The 18,167-nt window shown below is 41.5% G+C and overlaps 1 protein-coding gene across 1 annotated transcript in view; it reads right to left on the reverse strand.

The window, feature by feature from the left end:
- Nucleotides 1-4,890: 4,890 nt before the first annotated feature.
- Nucleotides 4,891-18,167, reverse strand: part of LOC143000923 (CUB and sushi domain-containing protein 3-like) — a 194,137-nt gene continuing 180,860 nt past the window's right edge. The window contains exons 63-70 of the mRNA XM_076150408.1: nt 17,234-17,345; nt 9,294-9,473; nt 8,801-8,866; nt 7,919-8,077; nt 7,442-7,554; nt 6,686-6,773; nt 5,727-5,868; nt 4,891-5,050 (exon numbers count right to left, since the gene is read on the reverse strand). Of these exons, the coding sequence (XP_076006523.1) occupies nt 4,891-5,050; nt 5,727-5,868; nt 6,686-6,773; nt 7,442-7,554; nt 7,919-8,077; nt 8,801-8,866; nt 9,294-9,473; nt 17,234-17,345 (1,020 nt within the window). The remainder of the gene's footprint in view (nt 5,051-5,726; nt 5,869-6,685; nt 6,774-7,441; nt 7,555-7,918; nt 8,078-8,800; nt 8,867-9,293; nt 9,474-17,233; nt 17,346-18,167) is intronic.

Genomic DNA, 18,167 nt, shown 5'->3' on the forward strand with positions numbered 1-18,167 from the left:
CAGTGCAAGCCACAGGTAGACTTCTATCTGCTATGCTTGTGCAATGGTGTCTAACAATCTATTCTTCGCCGCCTCTGCAAAACAGAGGCGTTCCACTCACCAGATTTGATCATTTATAAGGAAAAGTAAGTAAAAAGGTAGAAACCCAGAGAAAACTTACCAATCAGTGAGACTATTATGATTCCTTCAGCAAAGTTTTTATGACTAAGTGCTGTGCAATTAAAAGCACCGCACACACACGACATCAGAAGCGATGGAATGAATTGAGATGATTTTCTCGGCTGGTTTTGTGATGATTGTGATGTGAAGGGAGGCTGAGAGTAGTAAACATCAAACTTCATGAAGAAGATTGCAAACGTCAGAAAGAGGAGAGATGAAAGGTTGCTTCACCCTGTTCCACTGTGTGCCTGCGCTGTCGTCTGCCCAATGTGCCCACTTGTTGCTTAATCGGGAGGAAGAGCGGCAGGTGAAGAAATGCAAGCAGACAATATAATAAAAAGACATTATTACATGCTTGAGCAACTTCAAATTGCACAATCTGGGTCTGTATCTTGGGGAGTGCGGCAACATCTATTTATGCCGTCTTCACAGTGATTCCGACGTTTACGTGCGGTTCGGAAATAATATATATTTATTGCCTTTACGGGAGTAGCATCTTAAGTTTTCAATTGCAGGTAAATACGCTGTGTAGCTGAGGGATCCTTGTATCTGACTGATCACCATCTGAGTCGATATATAGTTCTATAGAAGCTAAAAATGAACAAATCAAAGTTTACGAGTTATTTTTGATACCTGCAAGAAGTCCTGCCAAATAAATGCAAATGGAGGATGAAGGCTCAAAGGGCTTACTGGTGATTCCCTCTGCTGCACATGCACAGACTGAACGTTACCCTTTTAACTTTGACATGTAGCACCTGCCTATATTTCATCATCCGCTTGTGAGTTAAATCTGCGTGATGAGACTTTAAGGTAACATCCACTGAAAATCCTACCAACCGTATAATTCAGATCCATACCCAAATCCCAGGCTTTAGACTTTAAAGTGCACATTAAAGGGTTAGATCAAACCTCTTCCTGCCATTCATTTGTCCGTCATGCCGATTCATGCACAGGGCATTCCATGTTTCCTCTGGAGGCTCATGAAGGTGGAATGGGCGTAAGCAGGCAATACCACCGCCTTGGCAGAAAGAAGAAGGCATCCCGATCCCAAAGGACTCATCTGAAATTGGCCAATTCTGACAGATCAGCCTCCTAAACGTTGAGGGAAATACCTTCTTTAGAGTGGTGCCTCGCAGGCTGTCGGAATACCTGGAAAGAAACCAGCCGATTGGCACATCAATCCAAAAAGCAGGGCTCCCAGGCTTCCTCGGTTGTCTGACACACGCTAACACCATTTGGCATCAGATACAAGTGGCCAAAGTGTCTTGCAACAGTTCTGGAAAATTGGAGGATGAATATCAACACCCTCACCCCTCCCCAACGCACACAAGTGCCGCTGTCTGACATTAGCATTTGTTCGGGAAGGTGAGGGTCAAACCAGGTTCAGACCACACCTATAGGACAGTTCTAGTTTATAGTCTGAGGAGAATGCTATTAGGCCCTTTTATTGGTTGGCATAACAGGGATATTGCAGTGACACAGAGTAGAGTTAATGCTGCCTTTGTGTTTAGTCACTGGATGACCCTGAGTCTGCAATAGTGGACCACCCTAATGAGTCTGGGCCGTATGTCTAAGGTGTGCAGTGTAAGGCACATCAACATCTACAGTAGTCCTATGGAACACTTCTCTATCCCCATGCTTTTGTTATTCAGTAACTGGCACAACGCTACACTTCAACCTCCACACAGCTATGTCATTTCTTATAAAGTCTGTCACACCCATATGTTACCCAGTGATTGGCAAAGAATAGAACTTGGTCTGCTGGGTAATGATCATACCATCTACCAATTGGATTGTTGGATCTGTCTCTATGATACTGTATATGCACATCTATGCTGAAGTTGTGCCTGTGGTGTTGTATGGTGAATATTTCTTTGGCACAGGACCTGCTGTACCTTTATATCCCTTTATAAATGTCCAATAAGCAAAACTGTTTACTAAGAAAATCTGCAAAAGACAAAAGAAAACGAAAAAAGGAAATGCATCTACTTCCAAAGGAAATGACATTCAGATCCCAGTTCATTCTACGCCCAAGTTCTTCATTTTCTTCAAGAAATCTTGGCTATATGTCGTGATTTCAGGTACTCACAGAAAGAGACGGTGAAAATGAGACCGGGATCACAGCGGAGCGAGCAAAGCTCAGAGCTGTTAATGCTGCAAATGGAATTTTCCTCAACATCTACAGAGGCGTGTGTGTGTATAATGAGACCTGAAAATATACTGCAGTTGCTCCTCTTGGTATTGTGTTTTCAACTTTGGCACTGAATATGTGGCATTTCCAAGTTATTACAATTAAAGAGGCCTAGAAAGAGGAATGAAACAGAGAAGCAACATCAGAGTTCATTAGTTTATATTTTATATATAAATTAAGGATTTATACATTGCTGATAAAGAAAAAATACAAAACATTTTGTCGATCTTACATGGCATTTACATGTGAAAATTTACACAACATATTCAATAACTTACAAATGCTTTATTTGCATAAAAAATATATCTCTTTACAAAAGTTTTATAATATGTACATATACATATACATAGGTTTTTGAGTGGGATAACAATTGTGTGGTACATTTAAAAGCATTCTAATCTACTCCAAAGTCCGATGTTAACCTGACTTGCCAGATACTGAATTTTTTTTTTTTTACGAGATGCATTGTTTTTGTTTTTTTTCTCTCTCATCCGTAGGAAATATGAACACGCAAAATATATTACATATCCATAACACAAGACATCTCGCCAAAGAATGCCATCAAGTATCAAAACTGTATAAATGTTCAAAATGTAAGAGCAATTACAGGAATCAACATAGTGGTACAAAGTACTATAGAGCAGCAGTTGCTATACCGGATCACCTTTTTGCCAACATGCACAGGTATGAAACTATGAGCTGCTTTTCTTAGAGCCACTTCTTAGATAAGCCATCCGGGGCTGACATCTCTCCCTGCAAACTAAAGATAAATCACGCCGATGATAAGTATTAATAATGCAGTAAATGTCAGGTTTTCCTTTAAAACATAGTATGCCCGTACAGTATTCAAGGCACTGCAATGATGTAGGATAAGGGAGGAATTATTTTGGTGGCGGCTGATGTATAAGTGTGCAAATGTACTGTGTGCTGTACACGTGTGGGCTGAAGCTGATGGTTTGAAATAGCGTTTGTGTCCGGTGGATAAATTAGGACGAGGCCATGTATATACGTCTCAGTGTCTCAGAGTAGGAGCATTGATCCCAAAAGTACCAACTAAGGCACGCTGTCCCTAAAGATCTGCAGCACCACAACCACGCTCACGTGCAACGACGCAGGAGTTGAATAACCTGTTCTATCTAAGTAGTTCTATAAATGACAAGAGACGCAGATTTGTTTCAGCGCAAATCGATCCAAGTGTGAAAGAAACTTCTAGGAAACCTGGCCAACTATAATCACAGTATTGCCAACTTTGTCAAACTAGACCTGCATACCAATGCCTGAACATGCCCCAGGCAAACTTCTTTCATTGGGCCACAAAATGGATAATCGACACACAGAAAGGACCAGGGCTTTGCACAGGGAAAGCAGCTTTTAGTAGCTCTTTAGTAATTGAAAATATATATATATTTCTGTACTAAATTGTACTTATTGTGAGTCACATAAAAGCATCGGATAATGTGAGGTTTAGAATGAAATGAGAAAACACCTGTAATGGATCTGGATCAGCACAAAAACATAATGGTTCCATCAAAATAGGTATTTTGTTTAACCAGTGGACGCAGGTGGAAACACACTGCAACTTCCTGTTTGTGATGACAGGAGCTCCTGCACTGAGATGCTGGACACATACAGACTTGCGCCCGGGAGGTTTATTCACTCCAAATTTGGTTTTATTTGGGGTTTGGCTGGGATCTGAACCCATTAGATTGAAGATTGGAACACTGAAATGTAAGAAGCGACTAAACTCACCTGATAATAAAAACATAACACACATCTCAATAATAAACTCTGTATTGTGTAAGAGAACCTGCAGTGTAACATTAAAAGCCCTCACATTCCCATTGGCACTCGCAAAATTCTAATTCAATAATTAAATCACCAGCCTGATATTTTGTCAGTAGGAGGTCCAACATCCAATTAAGAGATATGAATGACCATATACCTTAAAGCACTCTTTATCCAAAGAGAGAGCGTTTCTGTTCTTTCTCGTCTTTTATCTTACACCCCACTGCTTGGAAAATAAACAATATATTACACTGATCAACTCACAGCTGAGAGGCTCAACGCCCCCACAAGAGAAAAAGCTTCTCATCAAGACATTACCAATGTGACATTAAGACGAAAATGGGTCGAAATCAGGGCTGCTTTTGGAGAGAAAGAAAGTTTAACTTTTCATTTGGCATTGTGAAATAACCCCTCTTTTATTTATACTACAGAGCATAAAATACTCTATTTATCTGTATGCCGGAGGCTCTTTTATTCATAAAGCCAGCACTCACAGAGTGTAAGGAACGCTTCTCTTCACCAGACTGTGGGAAGATCTGGGAAGGTGTACAACCTTCCCTTTGTCTCTCTCTCTTTTAATTTTTCACCCTCTGGATAACATTGAATGCAACAACCATAAGTGTTGCTGAAACTGTGCTTTATGTTTCTGTGTGTTTATGTCATCAGAAACAGGGAAAATATAAATATGTCTATATATATTCACGTTAAGCAAACAAGTAAAAGTTCTATTTCTTTGTCTCTGCGTCTTTCTGACATCAAACCATGGTGCAGATGGTGTTGAGATTGGGGTCAAAGCGGACGACTTTCCCCTCAGCAGCTTTTGTGTTTGTGTTGTACATGGGATTCTCAAAAGTGGCCTGGCCATTGTTGTTCTCGTGGACAGAACATCCCGTGTACTGCGCTTTATCTGTTTTCCTACGGAAAAAATGAGGTTGCATATTAGTTAGTATCCCAATTATCCCCCCTCATTCCAATCAGGCAAACATGATTCTGTTATCGTGGTGTGGACAGCGAGAGTAGGTCAATGAGCCTGAATGGTTTGTGTTGAAATGAGCCCCTATGCCTGTTCTCTGGTAACTAAAATGAGAGAATTTGCACATTGTAGGCTCTGCATGCGCTGCACTGCTCTGTTTAACAATCCGTTTAAATAAAGAGCCTCAGGAAAAGCCCTTAACCATCCATCTATCCATAGATACACTAGAAAATATGCATAGGTACATCAATGACATACATCTGACTTGATCTGATTTAACATTCTACACATGATCCTGACTATAATGTGGGTTGAGCAGTAAAAGGTTGGCTCATGTTGCATCATACTGTTGAAAGCTCACTAATAGTGAAATATCAGCAGTATGCAGGCTGTAGAAGTGGGCCACAGTGTACTGTTTACCCCGTGTTGATGTGCTTTCTGTTTGGCTGCATCTACATCAATCCTGGTTCCTAAAAACTTTTTTTTAACATCAGACCTAAATAGCAAACTTTGAGCCCCAACCTGAAACGTGCACAACCCCCACGTGGGACCCAAACGGGCTGGACTAGCCTCTTAATGTGGGACACAAATACCAGGATACAAATAAATGTGACATACCGCTGTTTATAGAGATAAAAACCAAGGCCTGCGAAGATGAGGGCAAAGAAAGGCACAAGGATAGCGACGGCAACGGAGCTGCTGTTGGTGGAGCCGTTGATTTCAGGGTCGGCCAGCGTCACATTCTCTCTCACACTCATACCTGTAAAAGCAGAAACACAGCCTTTAGATGGAATGACTTTACGGAAACTTGACCAATAAATATGAAATTTGAATGTTGAACCATTAATATTTACTGGTATTAAATATAAAGCATTCACTTGGTCTGGTGGCGGTGGTGTCCACACTGATGATGATGATGATGATGATGATGACGATGATAATGATGACGATGAGATCGCAGGGTTGAGCAGATGAAGATGATATGCGGAAATGGCTGACGACAGTGATCACCGCGACGCCGCAAATCTTGTTGACGACAATCACGAAACGGAGACAATACCGATGTTGACCAAGAGGAAATAAAGGATAATATGTGGAAGAGGATAATGTGCTTCTGTGGCAATATGGGGCTGACGGCTGATGTCAGTCCGGGCCTCGTAATATATTTATAGTGTCAAAACACACACACACACACACACACACACACACACACACACACACACACACACACACACACACACACACACACACACCTTAGCTTTATTGTTTAGCAGGTATTTTTTATTAGACCCTTTTCAAATTGAGTTATAAATTGTAAGAAATTGTCCTATAACCCAGACTTATTACAGCGTGCTATTACCATTTTCACCACAAAAGATACCCAAGGTCTCTTTTAGGTTTAGGAAACACTGCAGCATTTACACAGAAGGAGAGAGTTTATGCTGTGGGTGGTTCAGTGCTTCCATATTTTGATAGTTCTTGTTTCATTTCTGTTATGTAATGTTTATAATGGAGGATGAATAAGGATGATAAATGCAGATGGAGTTTTTTTTAAATATGTTTGAAAGTGCACGTACCGAGTCTCTGTAGTCCAAACTGGCCATAGTCTTTACCCTGTATGAAGCCCTGGAACACGTAGCTGCCACCCTCAGGTTCAGCTGAAACCTACAAGAAGCAGAAACATGGTGACTGAGCTCGGCCAACTATTATTCTGCCCTCTGGAATCTACAGAAAATGGTGTCAATTTAATAAGACAGTCGACAGAAAAGCTCAAGCTGTAAATAGAAACAACATATTTGCAGTTGTCAAAGTGAAGCAGTCTCTTAGCACGTGTGTGTGTGTGTGTGTGTGGGAGTGTGTGTGTGTGTGAGTGTCACACGCTGTGGCTGAATGGAACCTTGAAGTTATTTTAGAAGAGAACATTTCAATTCCATAAGCAGATTGTTTTGTTCCTGCGGCTGTTTCAGGTGTGTGTTTGAGCTCCTCAAGGAAACGCCAGGAGGGAAGTTGATGTAACGCCTATACATGCCAATGGGAGTTTAAATACGGAAACCATAAAAAAAGACCTTTTTGTGCATTGGCTGTCATGATTGTTGTAGATGTTTGTGTCTCAGCTGGCACATTAAGGAGGATAGTGAGGATGTGTTGACTTGATCACGTCCAGGCGAGGCTTTGATTTGGGTGGCCAAGTGATGACAGCCTCCCAGCCACTAATAATGTACTTGTCACAAGAAAGACAAAAAAAAACCTAACAACAACAACAGGAAAAGACAAAGACGCAGCCCTGGGTTATTTTCACTGGACAGCTCCTCGCAATTTCTTTGTCTACTCACAAATCCGTCCATTGCCCAGGTCTCATCAGTAATCCTGCTCAAGGAGCTGTGGGCCACCGCTCTCATCTGGTACAGCAGCAGCATTAGCCGTGCCTCCTGGCGCTTATACACTCCTACAAAGCGGGAGGACAGGCGGCGAGGAGGTAAAACATGAGAGAGAAATGAAGAATAGCAGCAGGAGGAGGCGGGGGGTAGACACGTGAAGAGAGGAGAAGAGAAGAGAAGAGAAGAGAAGAGAAGAGAAGAGAAGAGAAGAGAAGAGAAGAGAAGACATGCACTTCTTCAGTCAGTCAGCACTAATACATCTAATACACTAATACATCCGTCTTTAGAGCCAATAGTTAATTTCCACCCTCATGCATGAGATCATTTGGTGATTGACTGATTGACATGAGGCCCCCTGAAAATAAATGAAAGTGACACGCAGAGGTAGAGAGGGGGAGGAAATGGAGGACAGATAATTTATAGATGACTCACCAGAGAGCAGAAACTCTATGTTACTGTCGCTTAAAGTTACATTGACTTTTCCCGTCGTGGCGTTAAAGCTGCTGACGGTCAGAGTCATGGGCTGCTTCTGGCTTTTGTAATCGTACGAACCCTTCCACACAAAGTCCGTGGCGAAGACGTCGTCGGGAACTTAAAGAGGGAAAAAGGTGAAAATGCGTTCCATAATTCACAAAACACGGTCATTTAAGGATAATAAGCACAGTTGTAGATAAAAGGGGGGAATCCATTAAAACATTAATTCAACATCATGCAGACTGGCTACACCCACACACTGAAGTGAACACATCAAACTGATGTAAACAATCTCCTTATTCAATTCATTATCATTGCTAACACTTAAACAAAAGTTAATTACACACTGATGGAACCCTTAAACTTGTACTTTGAACTGTACACAAGTGTATAATCATCACCAAATTAATTTTCACAGCCACTTATTTCACAATATTTACTAGTTTTGACTCGGCAATCATGAGTTGTTTGTACAAAATTAAATACAAAAATGCCATTTTCAGTGACTGCAAACAAGATGAGGTCCGCGCACACACACACACACACACACACACACACACACACACACACACACACACACACTCTTATGTTTGTACTAAATTGAGGCTTTATTGCGGTATCGAGCTTAACCAGACAAAAATCCAATTAAATATAAGGATGAACGTGCAAATATCAAGCAGATTAAACCGAGTTAACCTGATATCTTTTGGAAAGAAACAACACCCATTCTGTTTCTTTAACCAGACTTTTCAACAACAAATGCTTCACTCTAAAACACGGCAGATGTACAACACACTACTGTTGATACCAATTTGCCAGCCTGTGGAATTCAGTACTTACCATTTACTTTGGGGCTCGGTGTGCCTGCTATTGGTTTGACAGTTTTCTCGTGTGATTTGGAGCCGACTGCAGGAGAACATAAATAGCTGTGTCACACGGTGAAAGCTCAACAGGCGAAGGATGATAGGAAAATAGTCACAGCTCAAACATAACACGCCAATGCGCAAAGCTATTGTTTGCATTGCTTTGTTCAAACGATTGTCGTGACTCAGGTCTGACAATGAGAGACAATGAGATAGCCACAATGTTCAATTAAAACGCTCACAGCTTCATTTGGCAGCATGACTTAAAAAAAAAATGATTTACAATATTAAGTTCTAGTGAAAAATGATCCTACAGCAAGCTAATGTACGCATACATGCACACACGTCCTCCTCCTTAAATCCACACCTCCTCCTGGAACCTCATCATTAATACTACACCGCCCTCTCCATCATTCCCCCCCCCCCGCCCCCCCCCCCCCGCCCCCCGCAGGCCTCTTTCAGCCACGTACCTCTGCACACAGGCACTTTGCCAGTCCAGCTGCCATCAGAGCGGCAAACGCGGTGCTCAGAGCCCCCGGAGAGGAAATAACCCGGGTGACAGGTGTATACCAGGGTGTAGCCGTAGGAGGGCAGGTCGAGACCCGTCACGTCAGCGTTGGCCGGGCTCCGCGGCTGCTTGCAGGAGTGGGCTAAAGAGGAGGCAGAGGGCAGACACATTAATGCGCACACATTTCTGCCCTCACGACACACCCCTCCCCACACACACACACACACAGTCAGGCAAGCAGGCATATCCACAGAGAGACATACAGGTAGACAGGCAGATAATTAAGCACTCGCTGAGGAAGGAGGGAGAGAGGAGGACACATTTTTCACAAGCGAAATGTGTCCGGAGAGATTTTTGGGGGAACATGTTGCTTCTTCAATATGCTTAGTTTCACTTGTAGCTTGACAGATTGATTGCTTAATTTTGGGTTGAAACTCATTTGGCTGGCCCAGAATGAGGATCGCTTAAAATCGAAAAAAAAAAAAGTAGTCCCGCAGTTAAAATAAGCTTAACCTCGCACTGCCAGACCGATCTGCACACATTATAATGATGTGCAAGTGCAGGGGAAAGGCCTGGCACAACACATTATCATTTACCACATCTGTGTTGAGCATATTTCTTAAACTAATCAGAATAGTCAAGGGCAGAGCTAAGTAATGCTAAACTGACAGGTGTCCTTGCAGCAAGTTGCTCTGGTGGGAAAAATACTGCAGAACATTTGTCATTACTGCCTGACAAACAATGTAAATATGATTTCCATCCTGAGCAATGAGAAGCTTAGGAGTGCTGTTCATGTCCTCTAAATCAGCAGTAACACCTGGGAGGGAGTGCAGGGCCATTACGTACAGTATGTTCCAAACTCTTCTCCCTGTTTACCTTTTATTTGTCTGTTCACTAGTTCACTCGTACCCGCAGATAAAGTGATGTCCCATAACCGGAGAGACTCAGGTTCAATTCTTGGTAGCTACCTACGGACGCAACCGGTGTCTACGGGTGCAAAGTCGAGGTCTAGACAAGTGCTGGTCGTATCGGTTTGATTAGTGTAGGGGAGACAGATGGCAGGAGAGCAAGATCGATGGTGGCTGGTGTTCAGGTTAGGTTTAGGGAAATGAACCAGAATCTTCTTTATCATTTGTGATGGTGGAGCAGATCAGATTTCAGAGGAGGAGGGAAGGAGGACGTAAGGGTTTTGGAGAGTACAGCATTGTCCCAGTATTCATTGGGTCATTATAAATGTCCTGTCTGGAAAACAAAAACATTGTGGCAGAGAATGCCTTGACAAAATGTTATAAAGGTTTCCAACACGCCACCCTGTTCCAAACAATATTAAGTATTTTCATTTTCACATGAGTGGCATCAGCATGCTGTGCTTAATAAAAACAGACTGTGAAAACAAGAAATATGCAAATACATCTGCTTGATGAGGTCCCGAAAGTCAAGGCAAAGTGAAAATAAACTAAATAATTTCGTATGTTGTGATGGAACGAATGAGTCGCCAGCTGTCAAATGGGAGACGCCGCTGAGTGACTGCTGGTGAGACGCAGGAGCAAGTAGGTGCTTTAAGGCATCCTAATGACACTGGTGCTGATGGATGAAGGGGAAAATGCAAGACCAAACAAACTTCCTGGGCTTAATGAAAGAAAAAAATATTCCTCGTTTGTTTTCTAGGTACGTGTGTGTGTGTGTGTGTGTGTGTGTGTGTGTGTGTGTGTGTGTGTGTGTGTGTGTGCATAAATGTTCTATTAACAAAAAACGTAATCAGCTGCATCCAGGTCAGGGTCATCATCAGAAACCTGGCAGCTCTGCAATAATTCATGTGTAAAAACAGAAATGCTTTAGTTAAAAATCCAGACTAGAAAGACGGACAGATCGATTGATAGACAGGGAGGGGAGAGAGGGGGAGAGAGAGAGAGAGATGATAAATGTAGATATACATGTAGATATAAATAAATGATGAATAAAAGGCATAATTATCTGGTGTGTTTGATGACTATAAACACTGAAGACACTCCTGTCCTGATGTGATGCTGTATCAAAGCTGTGTCCAAGCCCTTGTCAGGTTCTAATTTCCACGTTTACTTACACTTCAAGCAGACCAGCAGGCTTTACTCCAGAGACCACAGGATGTCTCAAATGAGTCTTTTACTTTTCCTGTCACACAACCTGCCTTCTTTCTTAGTCGAATGCTGATACGGTATCTTTGATGGAGACGCAGTTCATTAGTTTAAGACACAGATGGACAGAGACAGACAGAGTCAGACACACTGGCCTCTTGTGATGGATTTTTGGGTGAGCCAACACGGTTGGCCAGACTGCAAAAGCCTGTCACAAAGTTCACTTTCAGACTGCCTCTGTTCTTCACACAGGCACGCAGACGATCAGCTCTCATAAGGAAACACAATCAAGAGTTATTAATATTCAACAGTTGTGGGTCAGAGATCTGAAAAGTTTTGCAATGCGAAAGACAGACAGAAATGAAAACCTGATTCTTAAGTTTATTTACAAGCTCAACACGTAGGTGCTGGGTGTCTTTGGGCCTCAGCATGATGGTTGCTATGACAGTCGCTGCTTTGCAGGAAATACACTGAATTATTAACTTGATTTAACAAGTGATATTCTTCCAATACCAGGGGTTTCCTTTCCATTCTACAACTTAGGGTCCCGTTTTTTGCTTATCGCATAAGTCACAAACATGAGAAAAAACACATTCAGGGTTAGAAAAACGATATAATAATAATAATGTGGCTTTCTGTGGTGCTCAAGCCAAAACAACAATAAACCAAAACAACAAAAAGCACAGTGGGAAGAAGATAGTTTGGCCTGTGATGGAGTGCACATGGGACTACATTATTACACAAATACACAAATACACACACACCATCACACATCTATCTGAACATACATACACAAACAACTGATGAGAAGAACAATGCCTCTAGGGCAAAAGTTAAAACTGAGAACAAGAACACTATTCAGAGTATAAGGTAGTATTTTATTTATATTTACCTGGGACAGGTTGGAGAATACAAGGTCTATTGCCGCTGGGTCCTAAAGAGAGCCAAGCTGCGTGGAAGCGTCTATATAATGTTACTGTATATTTTCTGTATGTTGTTTTCTGAATAGGTTATTTGTGTATTTATTCCCTTTCTAAGTAATAAGATTCAAGTTTACTCGTACGAATCAACTTGGTTCAAATTAATTTTGTTTGTTTTAATGCAATATCAGAAAAAGATTTTTTTTTTGACAAAGTGTAATGGATTGACTGGTTCTACTAATGTGGATGGACCATGTGACTAAAAAAGTACAAAATGTACATGTTCACAAATGTGGTAATGTCAATGATGTGAAAATGATTTGTTTTTAACTTAAATAACTTAAAATGACTACACAAACGACGACACCTAATACCTAAAAAGAAAGCCTGTAAAAACCCTGTAAAACTACACATCTGTCCATGGAAGCTTTAGATGCCTTGTTCTTGCTTGAGCTGTTAGAGCTAGAGGGTGAGCCTTATACTTTAAATCCATTAAATTGGCTTTATAGTAACAGAAGACCATTTAATCATAGAGAAAGGCATTTTAAAGGATTTATGACCTGTTTTTGACCCAGGGTCGAACAGAGTTTCAATGCCACACAAAAGCACTCAAACTCAAAAGGAAATTGATAACCATGGCATCTGTCCGTGCATTACAGAGCAGAGAGCCAACAGTTGGGCTGTGCGTGGGATAAATAATAAAACATCTGTGAGATACATTGATGTACTTGAAATGAATTCAGTCAGAAATGTAATACTCCTACACAGTAATGTTATTTAGCTGCACTATTCAACTTTACATCCACTATAGTTATAATGTAGCTTGACAAAATTATCAACAACAATGTCAATGCTGATTATCTTTGTAATATAGTTAAAAGACATGTAAATAAGCTGTTCAAAAGATTACATATATAAAATTTATTATCCCACAGCATATAGACATCCAGACCTGATAAGGAGGATGTCCCCACATAATTAGCATCATAAACATACATAACAATTTGACAGTCAACATTTATCATACTACTTTCACAACACCTTTGCTGTACTGTCAATTTGTTATCAACAAATTGTTTTGCATTACCTCATTCATATTGGATAATAACAAACTAAAACAATGTGGTGACCACCAGTTTCTCCAGTTTAGTTCCAGCAATACCAATGACAGGAACCTGCAGAGGAGACTGGAGATGTACTTCACAGAGTGATGGAGCAGAGCCAGACAGCAGCTCCATAGCCACTGCAGCCTCAGCACAGGCAGTGAAACTGCACCTGCTCAGGAGAGCAAGTCAGTCCTCAAAACATGAGGCCTGAGAATAAATCTAACCTGACTGTCAGCAGTTTTACCAGGTGGCTATACAACACACAACATGGTTACAAAAATAGGTCACACAGTATATGGCATTTTATATTTGTCAGTTATGAGAGTAAAATGCATCTGTCCAGTGTGTGTGTCCACTGGGGTGTTGAGCTGTAACCTCTCACACATTTTCACTGAGATTTAATCTAAACCTTTGCAGCACAAAGCGCTGGCTCACAGAAAACATCAGCTCAGTGCAGCATCCATTGTACTGCAAATGCTGCTAAAATGTAGATTGTGGTTTTATTTTGTACATTAAATATTGCATTCAAAACAATGTCAAGAGTTGTAAGCACATGCTAACAGATTTTTTATATAAATCAATCATCATATTTAAGCATGTATGTTTAAAACCATCATTGTATTTCAACATGTATGTTTGAATATGATGGTTGATATCTACTATTTTCTTTCAGGGGTGCAGAACAGACATGACAAGCAATTGACTGACTTGTGGCCTCATCTTGCAGCAGCATACAAAGCTGATATACTGTATATGAACACTTTCTGGCAGCATCGCTCGGATCTGGGATCAGATACATTTCCATAATAATGCAAACCGCATTATTATGCATTAAGTGGCGTCAGAGCAGGATCAGGAGAATTGAGATTGGACAACCTGTCAGTGGCTGTGAGAAATTGAATTTCTAAAGCGTCTTTTCCAACTGTTTAGAGACTTTCACTGAATCATCACGTAGACTTTCTTTCTAAATTATTGGTTATACAACACAGTGTCTCTCCCAGGGCCATTCCATCTTTGAGTCTGGCCGCAGAGGATGAGGCTGAAAGAGACAACAGGTCTGTGTGACACATATCACTTTGTTTCAGCCATTTATCTGCAATCTGACGGTCTTCTCCAGCTGACAAAGCTGTCAAAACTTTCCCACAGATGAGATGTCAATTCTCTTGCCGTCTATGTACCAGTTTGGAGAATTATGAATTCTTATTTTGATTGCTCTTTTTGTCTAAAGGAACCATTACTATGCTGAAAACAAATAAGCCTAGGGTCATTTAGCAAGCAGGGGCTGCGCAACCCCCTGGATCATTTAGAGAGCTGGATGACAGGGTCAAGAGTTTGAGCAAATACGTGGAGCAGGAGGCCGAGAAGCTGCCAGCAGACACAAGCCAAAGCTGATAAACTGTGTTTTTCGGCCTGTCAGGGATAGCAAATAGCTGTTTTTATTCTTATTTTACGCATGTGTGACTAAGAAGAGGTTGTCCTAAATCAATCCCTTGCAGCTTTCAGGGAGTTAAATCCAACAGCTACAGAGGGAAGCTGAGGCAAACTAGTTCACACGCGTGCATGAAAAACCCTTTGTACAAGAATGGCTTCATTTCAGTGTAATTATAACATAAAGTGAAGTGGAGGGAACAGCTGAATTATATTTAGATATATAATATATCACTTATATTTGACTACTTTAAACATTTGCTCTATCCTACAGGCTGCAACTCCAGATTAGAGGAGCAAAGGCATCACAGTTTCTGGGATCACAGTCTCGTCCAGCTTTGAAAATGTACCAATCACTGCATTAACCATAGTGCCAACTGTAAGTGAGTCAGTAGGATCTGTGTCAGATCCAGTCACGGAATTTTGTTTTAATGGATCAATATTGGCAGGAGGAAGTTCAGTCCATTGCTGAACCTTGGCTGGCATGTCATGGGACAGAAGCTAGAAGGTGATGAAAGGGGCAGTTGGTGAGCAGGTCCAGATGATTACAGCATGAAAGTGTGAATGTGCTGTTACTACTGGAAATAAATGCCAGAACTCGTACAAAAATAGGGCAAAGTTCACACGTCTTGTGTATCTGGAGCCAGGACTATGAGACTGTGGTCTGGATGTGGAAACAGGAAGGAAGCAGCTGTCAAAAACATCTCATTCACTCTGTAAGCCTGTAACAGCTTACAATATCTCCATGGACTGAACTAAATAAACAACGATCCTAATAATTAGACGACGATGGGGCGATGTCTGCAGAAGCGGTTTGAAATTAGACATTTTACAGCTATTTGAGCGACATTACGCAGCCAAAGCGCACCTTAGTAAAGAGCTGTAATCATTGAGAACTGTATTATTCAGCTGAAGCCGTAGAGGCGGTGCAAATCCTTTCCAATATTCACACTACAAGAGAGACACACACGGGCACTCAGTCGCTGGTGTGATATGAGTAACATACCAGGAACCAAAACACTGTATGATTAGCCCAGCAAGACCTGAAACCCTATCTGCTGCATAACACAAAACACATTCTCAGTTTAAAGGATCTGAGTGGAACAGTGAGCTATACAACTGTCAACAATTTAGCAAAAACATCGAGGGACCGGGCAGTTTCTTGGTGCTATATTTATGCATATTTACACTCAACTATGTTCTTCTTTCAAATTACACATACTATACCTGCATGCAGAAATAATGCACACGTTGAGACTAGATCACTGAATCCCCCCTACAGCTCCCATTGGAACAAGAGGAGGAGGAAAGGAAATGTAGGGGGGCCGAGAGAACTGTACATACTGACTGAGGAGCTGATGAATCACTTTACAATCTGGCTCCAGGATGTCAGCGGCTCTGTTTGGTACATTACTAAAAATACATCAAGCTCATATCAAAACCAACCAGAACAAACACTGCCATCAGCTGATCCCCAAAACATCTGGCAGCTCCTCTTCAGTCTCCCTCTCACACACATACACACACACATGCTCACACTGTAACACAGTAGAAGCATGCAGGAATAAAGGGAGGTATTACAATGTTTCTGCTTTCTCAGCATAAATGTCTCCAGGAAAATTCAATTGGGCATTACACCTTGGGGTAGTCATGAAACCCAGATTACAAAATGTCATTTGAATTGCATTACCATCACACAGGTCAAGTGTTTATACTTCCAGTGCATAGTAAGAAGAAGAAGAGGAGGAATCTCAAAGTTGATACCGTGTCAGAGAGCTGGAGACAGTGCCTAAAAAATGGATATATAGCACTTTTATCCAAAGTGTTCTACAATGACCTCACATCGACATGATCCCTAGGAGGCGCTGCTCTACCACCCAGGGCCATGTCGCCCCCTGCCTGAATGCAGATCGATGGAAATTCATTCATCTCCTTAATAAAATATAAATGGAATTCCAGTGAGATTGCTGGAATACATCCAAATTCAGGGAGTCAGTAAGCTTGGCAAACAGATCGAGCAGCCCTGCGTGGCTCCAGCTTGCTGTTGGTTGACGGTTCAGACAGAATGACGGTAATCACACTCAACAGCTCCCTCACATAGACTGGACTGGCAGGTTGATTGAGGCCTGAGCTGCAATCTACTGAGGTAGGCCAAAGGTAATGGCAGAAATGAGAAAGCGAGATAAATCATATAGGAACGAATCGCCGGAGAGGGAATGAGGGGTTTGATGAGCAGAAACGGGTCTAAGTATCTACAATAGCGACAAACAGCGGCAGAGGGTTGGTTTACAAACAGAAGCTGATAGGATAGAGTGAGGCTGAGGGAGTACTTACGAATACAGGTGGGCTGGGTGCCGGTCCAGGTGAGATCCGGCAAACAGATCCTGGTGGTGGAGCCCTGCAGTAAATGTCCCTGTTGACACTGAAAGTCTATTCTGCTGCCCACCTGCGCCAAAAATACATGCAAAAAAAAGTGGAAATGGTCAATACTTGGATGCTAATGCTTACTGCCTGGCACACATAGACACATTGGATTTGTTTAGTGAGCGCTGCTGAGTTTCTGGAGGAGAGTCAGGACTGTTCTCAGAGGCGATGGCCTACATTTAACGCTACATGGGGACACACAGGCAGCAGAAAGAACCCCAAAATGCTTTCTGTTTTATGCTCTGGGTGATATATAAACAGGATTTTCTCATCCAATGGTGTCAAGTCATCAGTGAAGTTGTTCAGTAAGGGAAAATGCAAGATTACAGTCATTGTGATCAGTGATCCAAATAATATGCTTCTGCCTTCATTTGGGAATTTCATATCAGATATCCAGCTGAAAGTTGGAGAGAAATTGTTTGCAATTAACTTGTGACACTTTAAAAAGGAACACGGGGGAGAAGATATGAAAGATACCCACTGAAAGCATCTCAAGGGAACTATTACAATAAATACACACCACTGGTCATGAAAGCAATTTTAGGATTGTGGCTGGATAGATGGTTAGATAGACAAAGATAGAGAGAGAGAATAAAATGAGAAAATAAAGAGGAAAAGCAAAAGACAGGTGGCCATCAAAAGAAGGCCAATCTGTTTTCATCCGTCTATAAACTCGCTACTCTTCTCTGCTTTGTACATGCATCCAAAATTATTAAAAACAACACACAGTGACTGAGTTATGTTGTGAAATCTGTTTGTTGGTCCACAACATAGTCATTTAGGGCCCAATATGCTTGGAATGATATATACATGTTTGATACAATTACACAATGTGTTTACTATG

The sequence above is a fragment of the Genypterus blacodes genome, unplaced genomic scaffold (genome assembly GCF_046128005.1).
Source record: "Genypterus blacodes isolate CSIRO-AG114 ecotype Tasmania unplaced genomic scaffold, CSIRO-AGI_Gbla_v1 ptg000052l_1, whole genome shotgun sequence".
Lineage (NCBI taxonomy): Eukaryota > Metazoa > Chordata > Actinopteri > Ophidiiformes > Ophidiidae > Genypterus > Genypterus blacodes.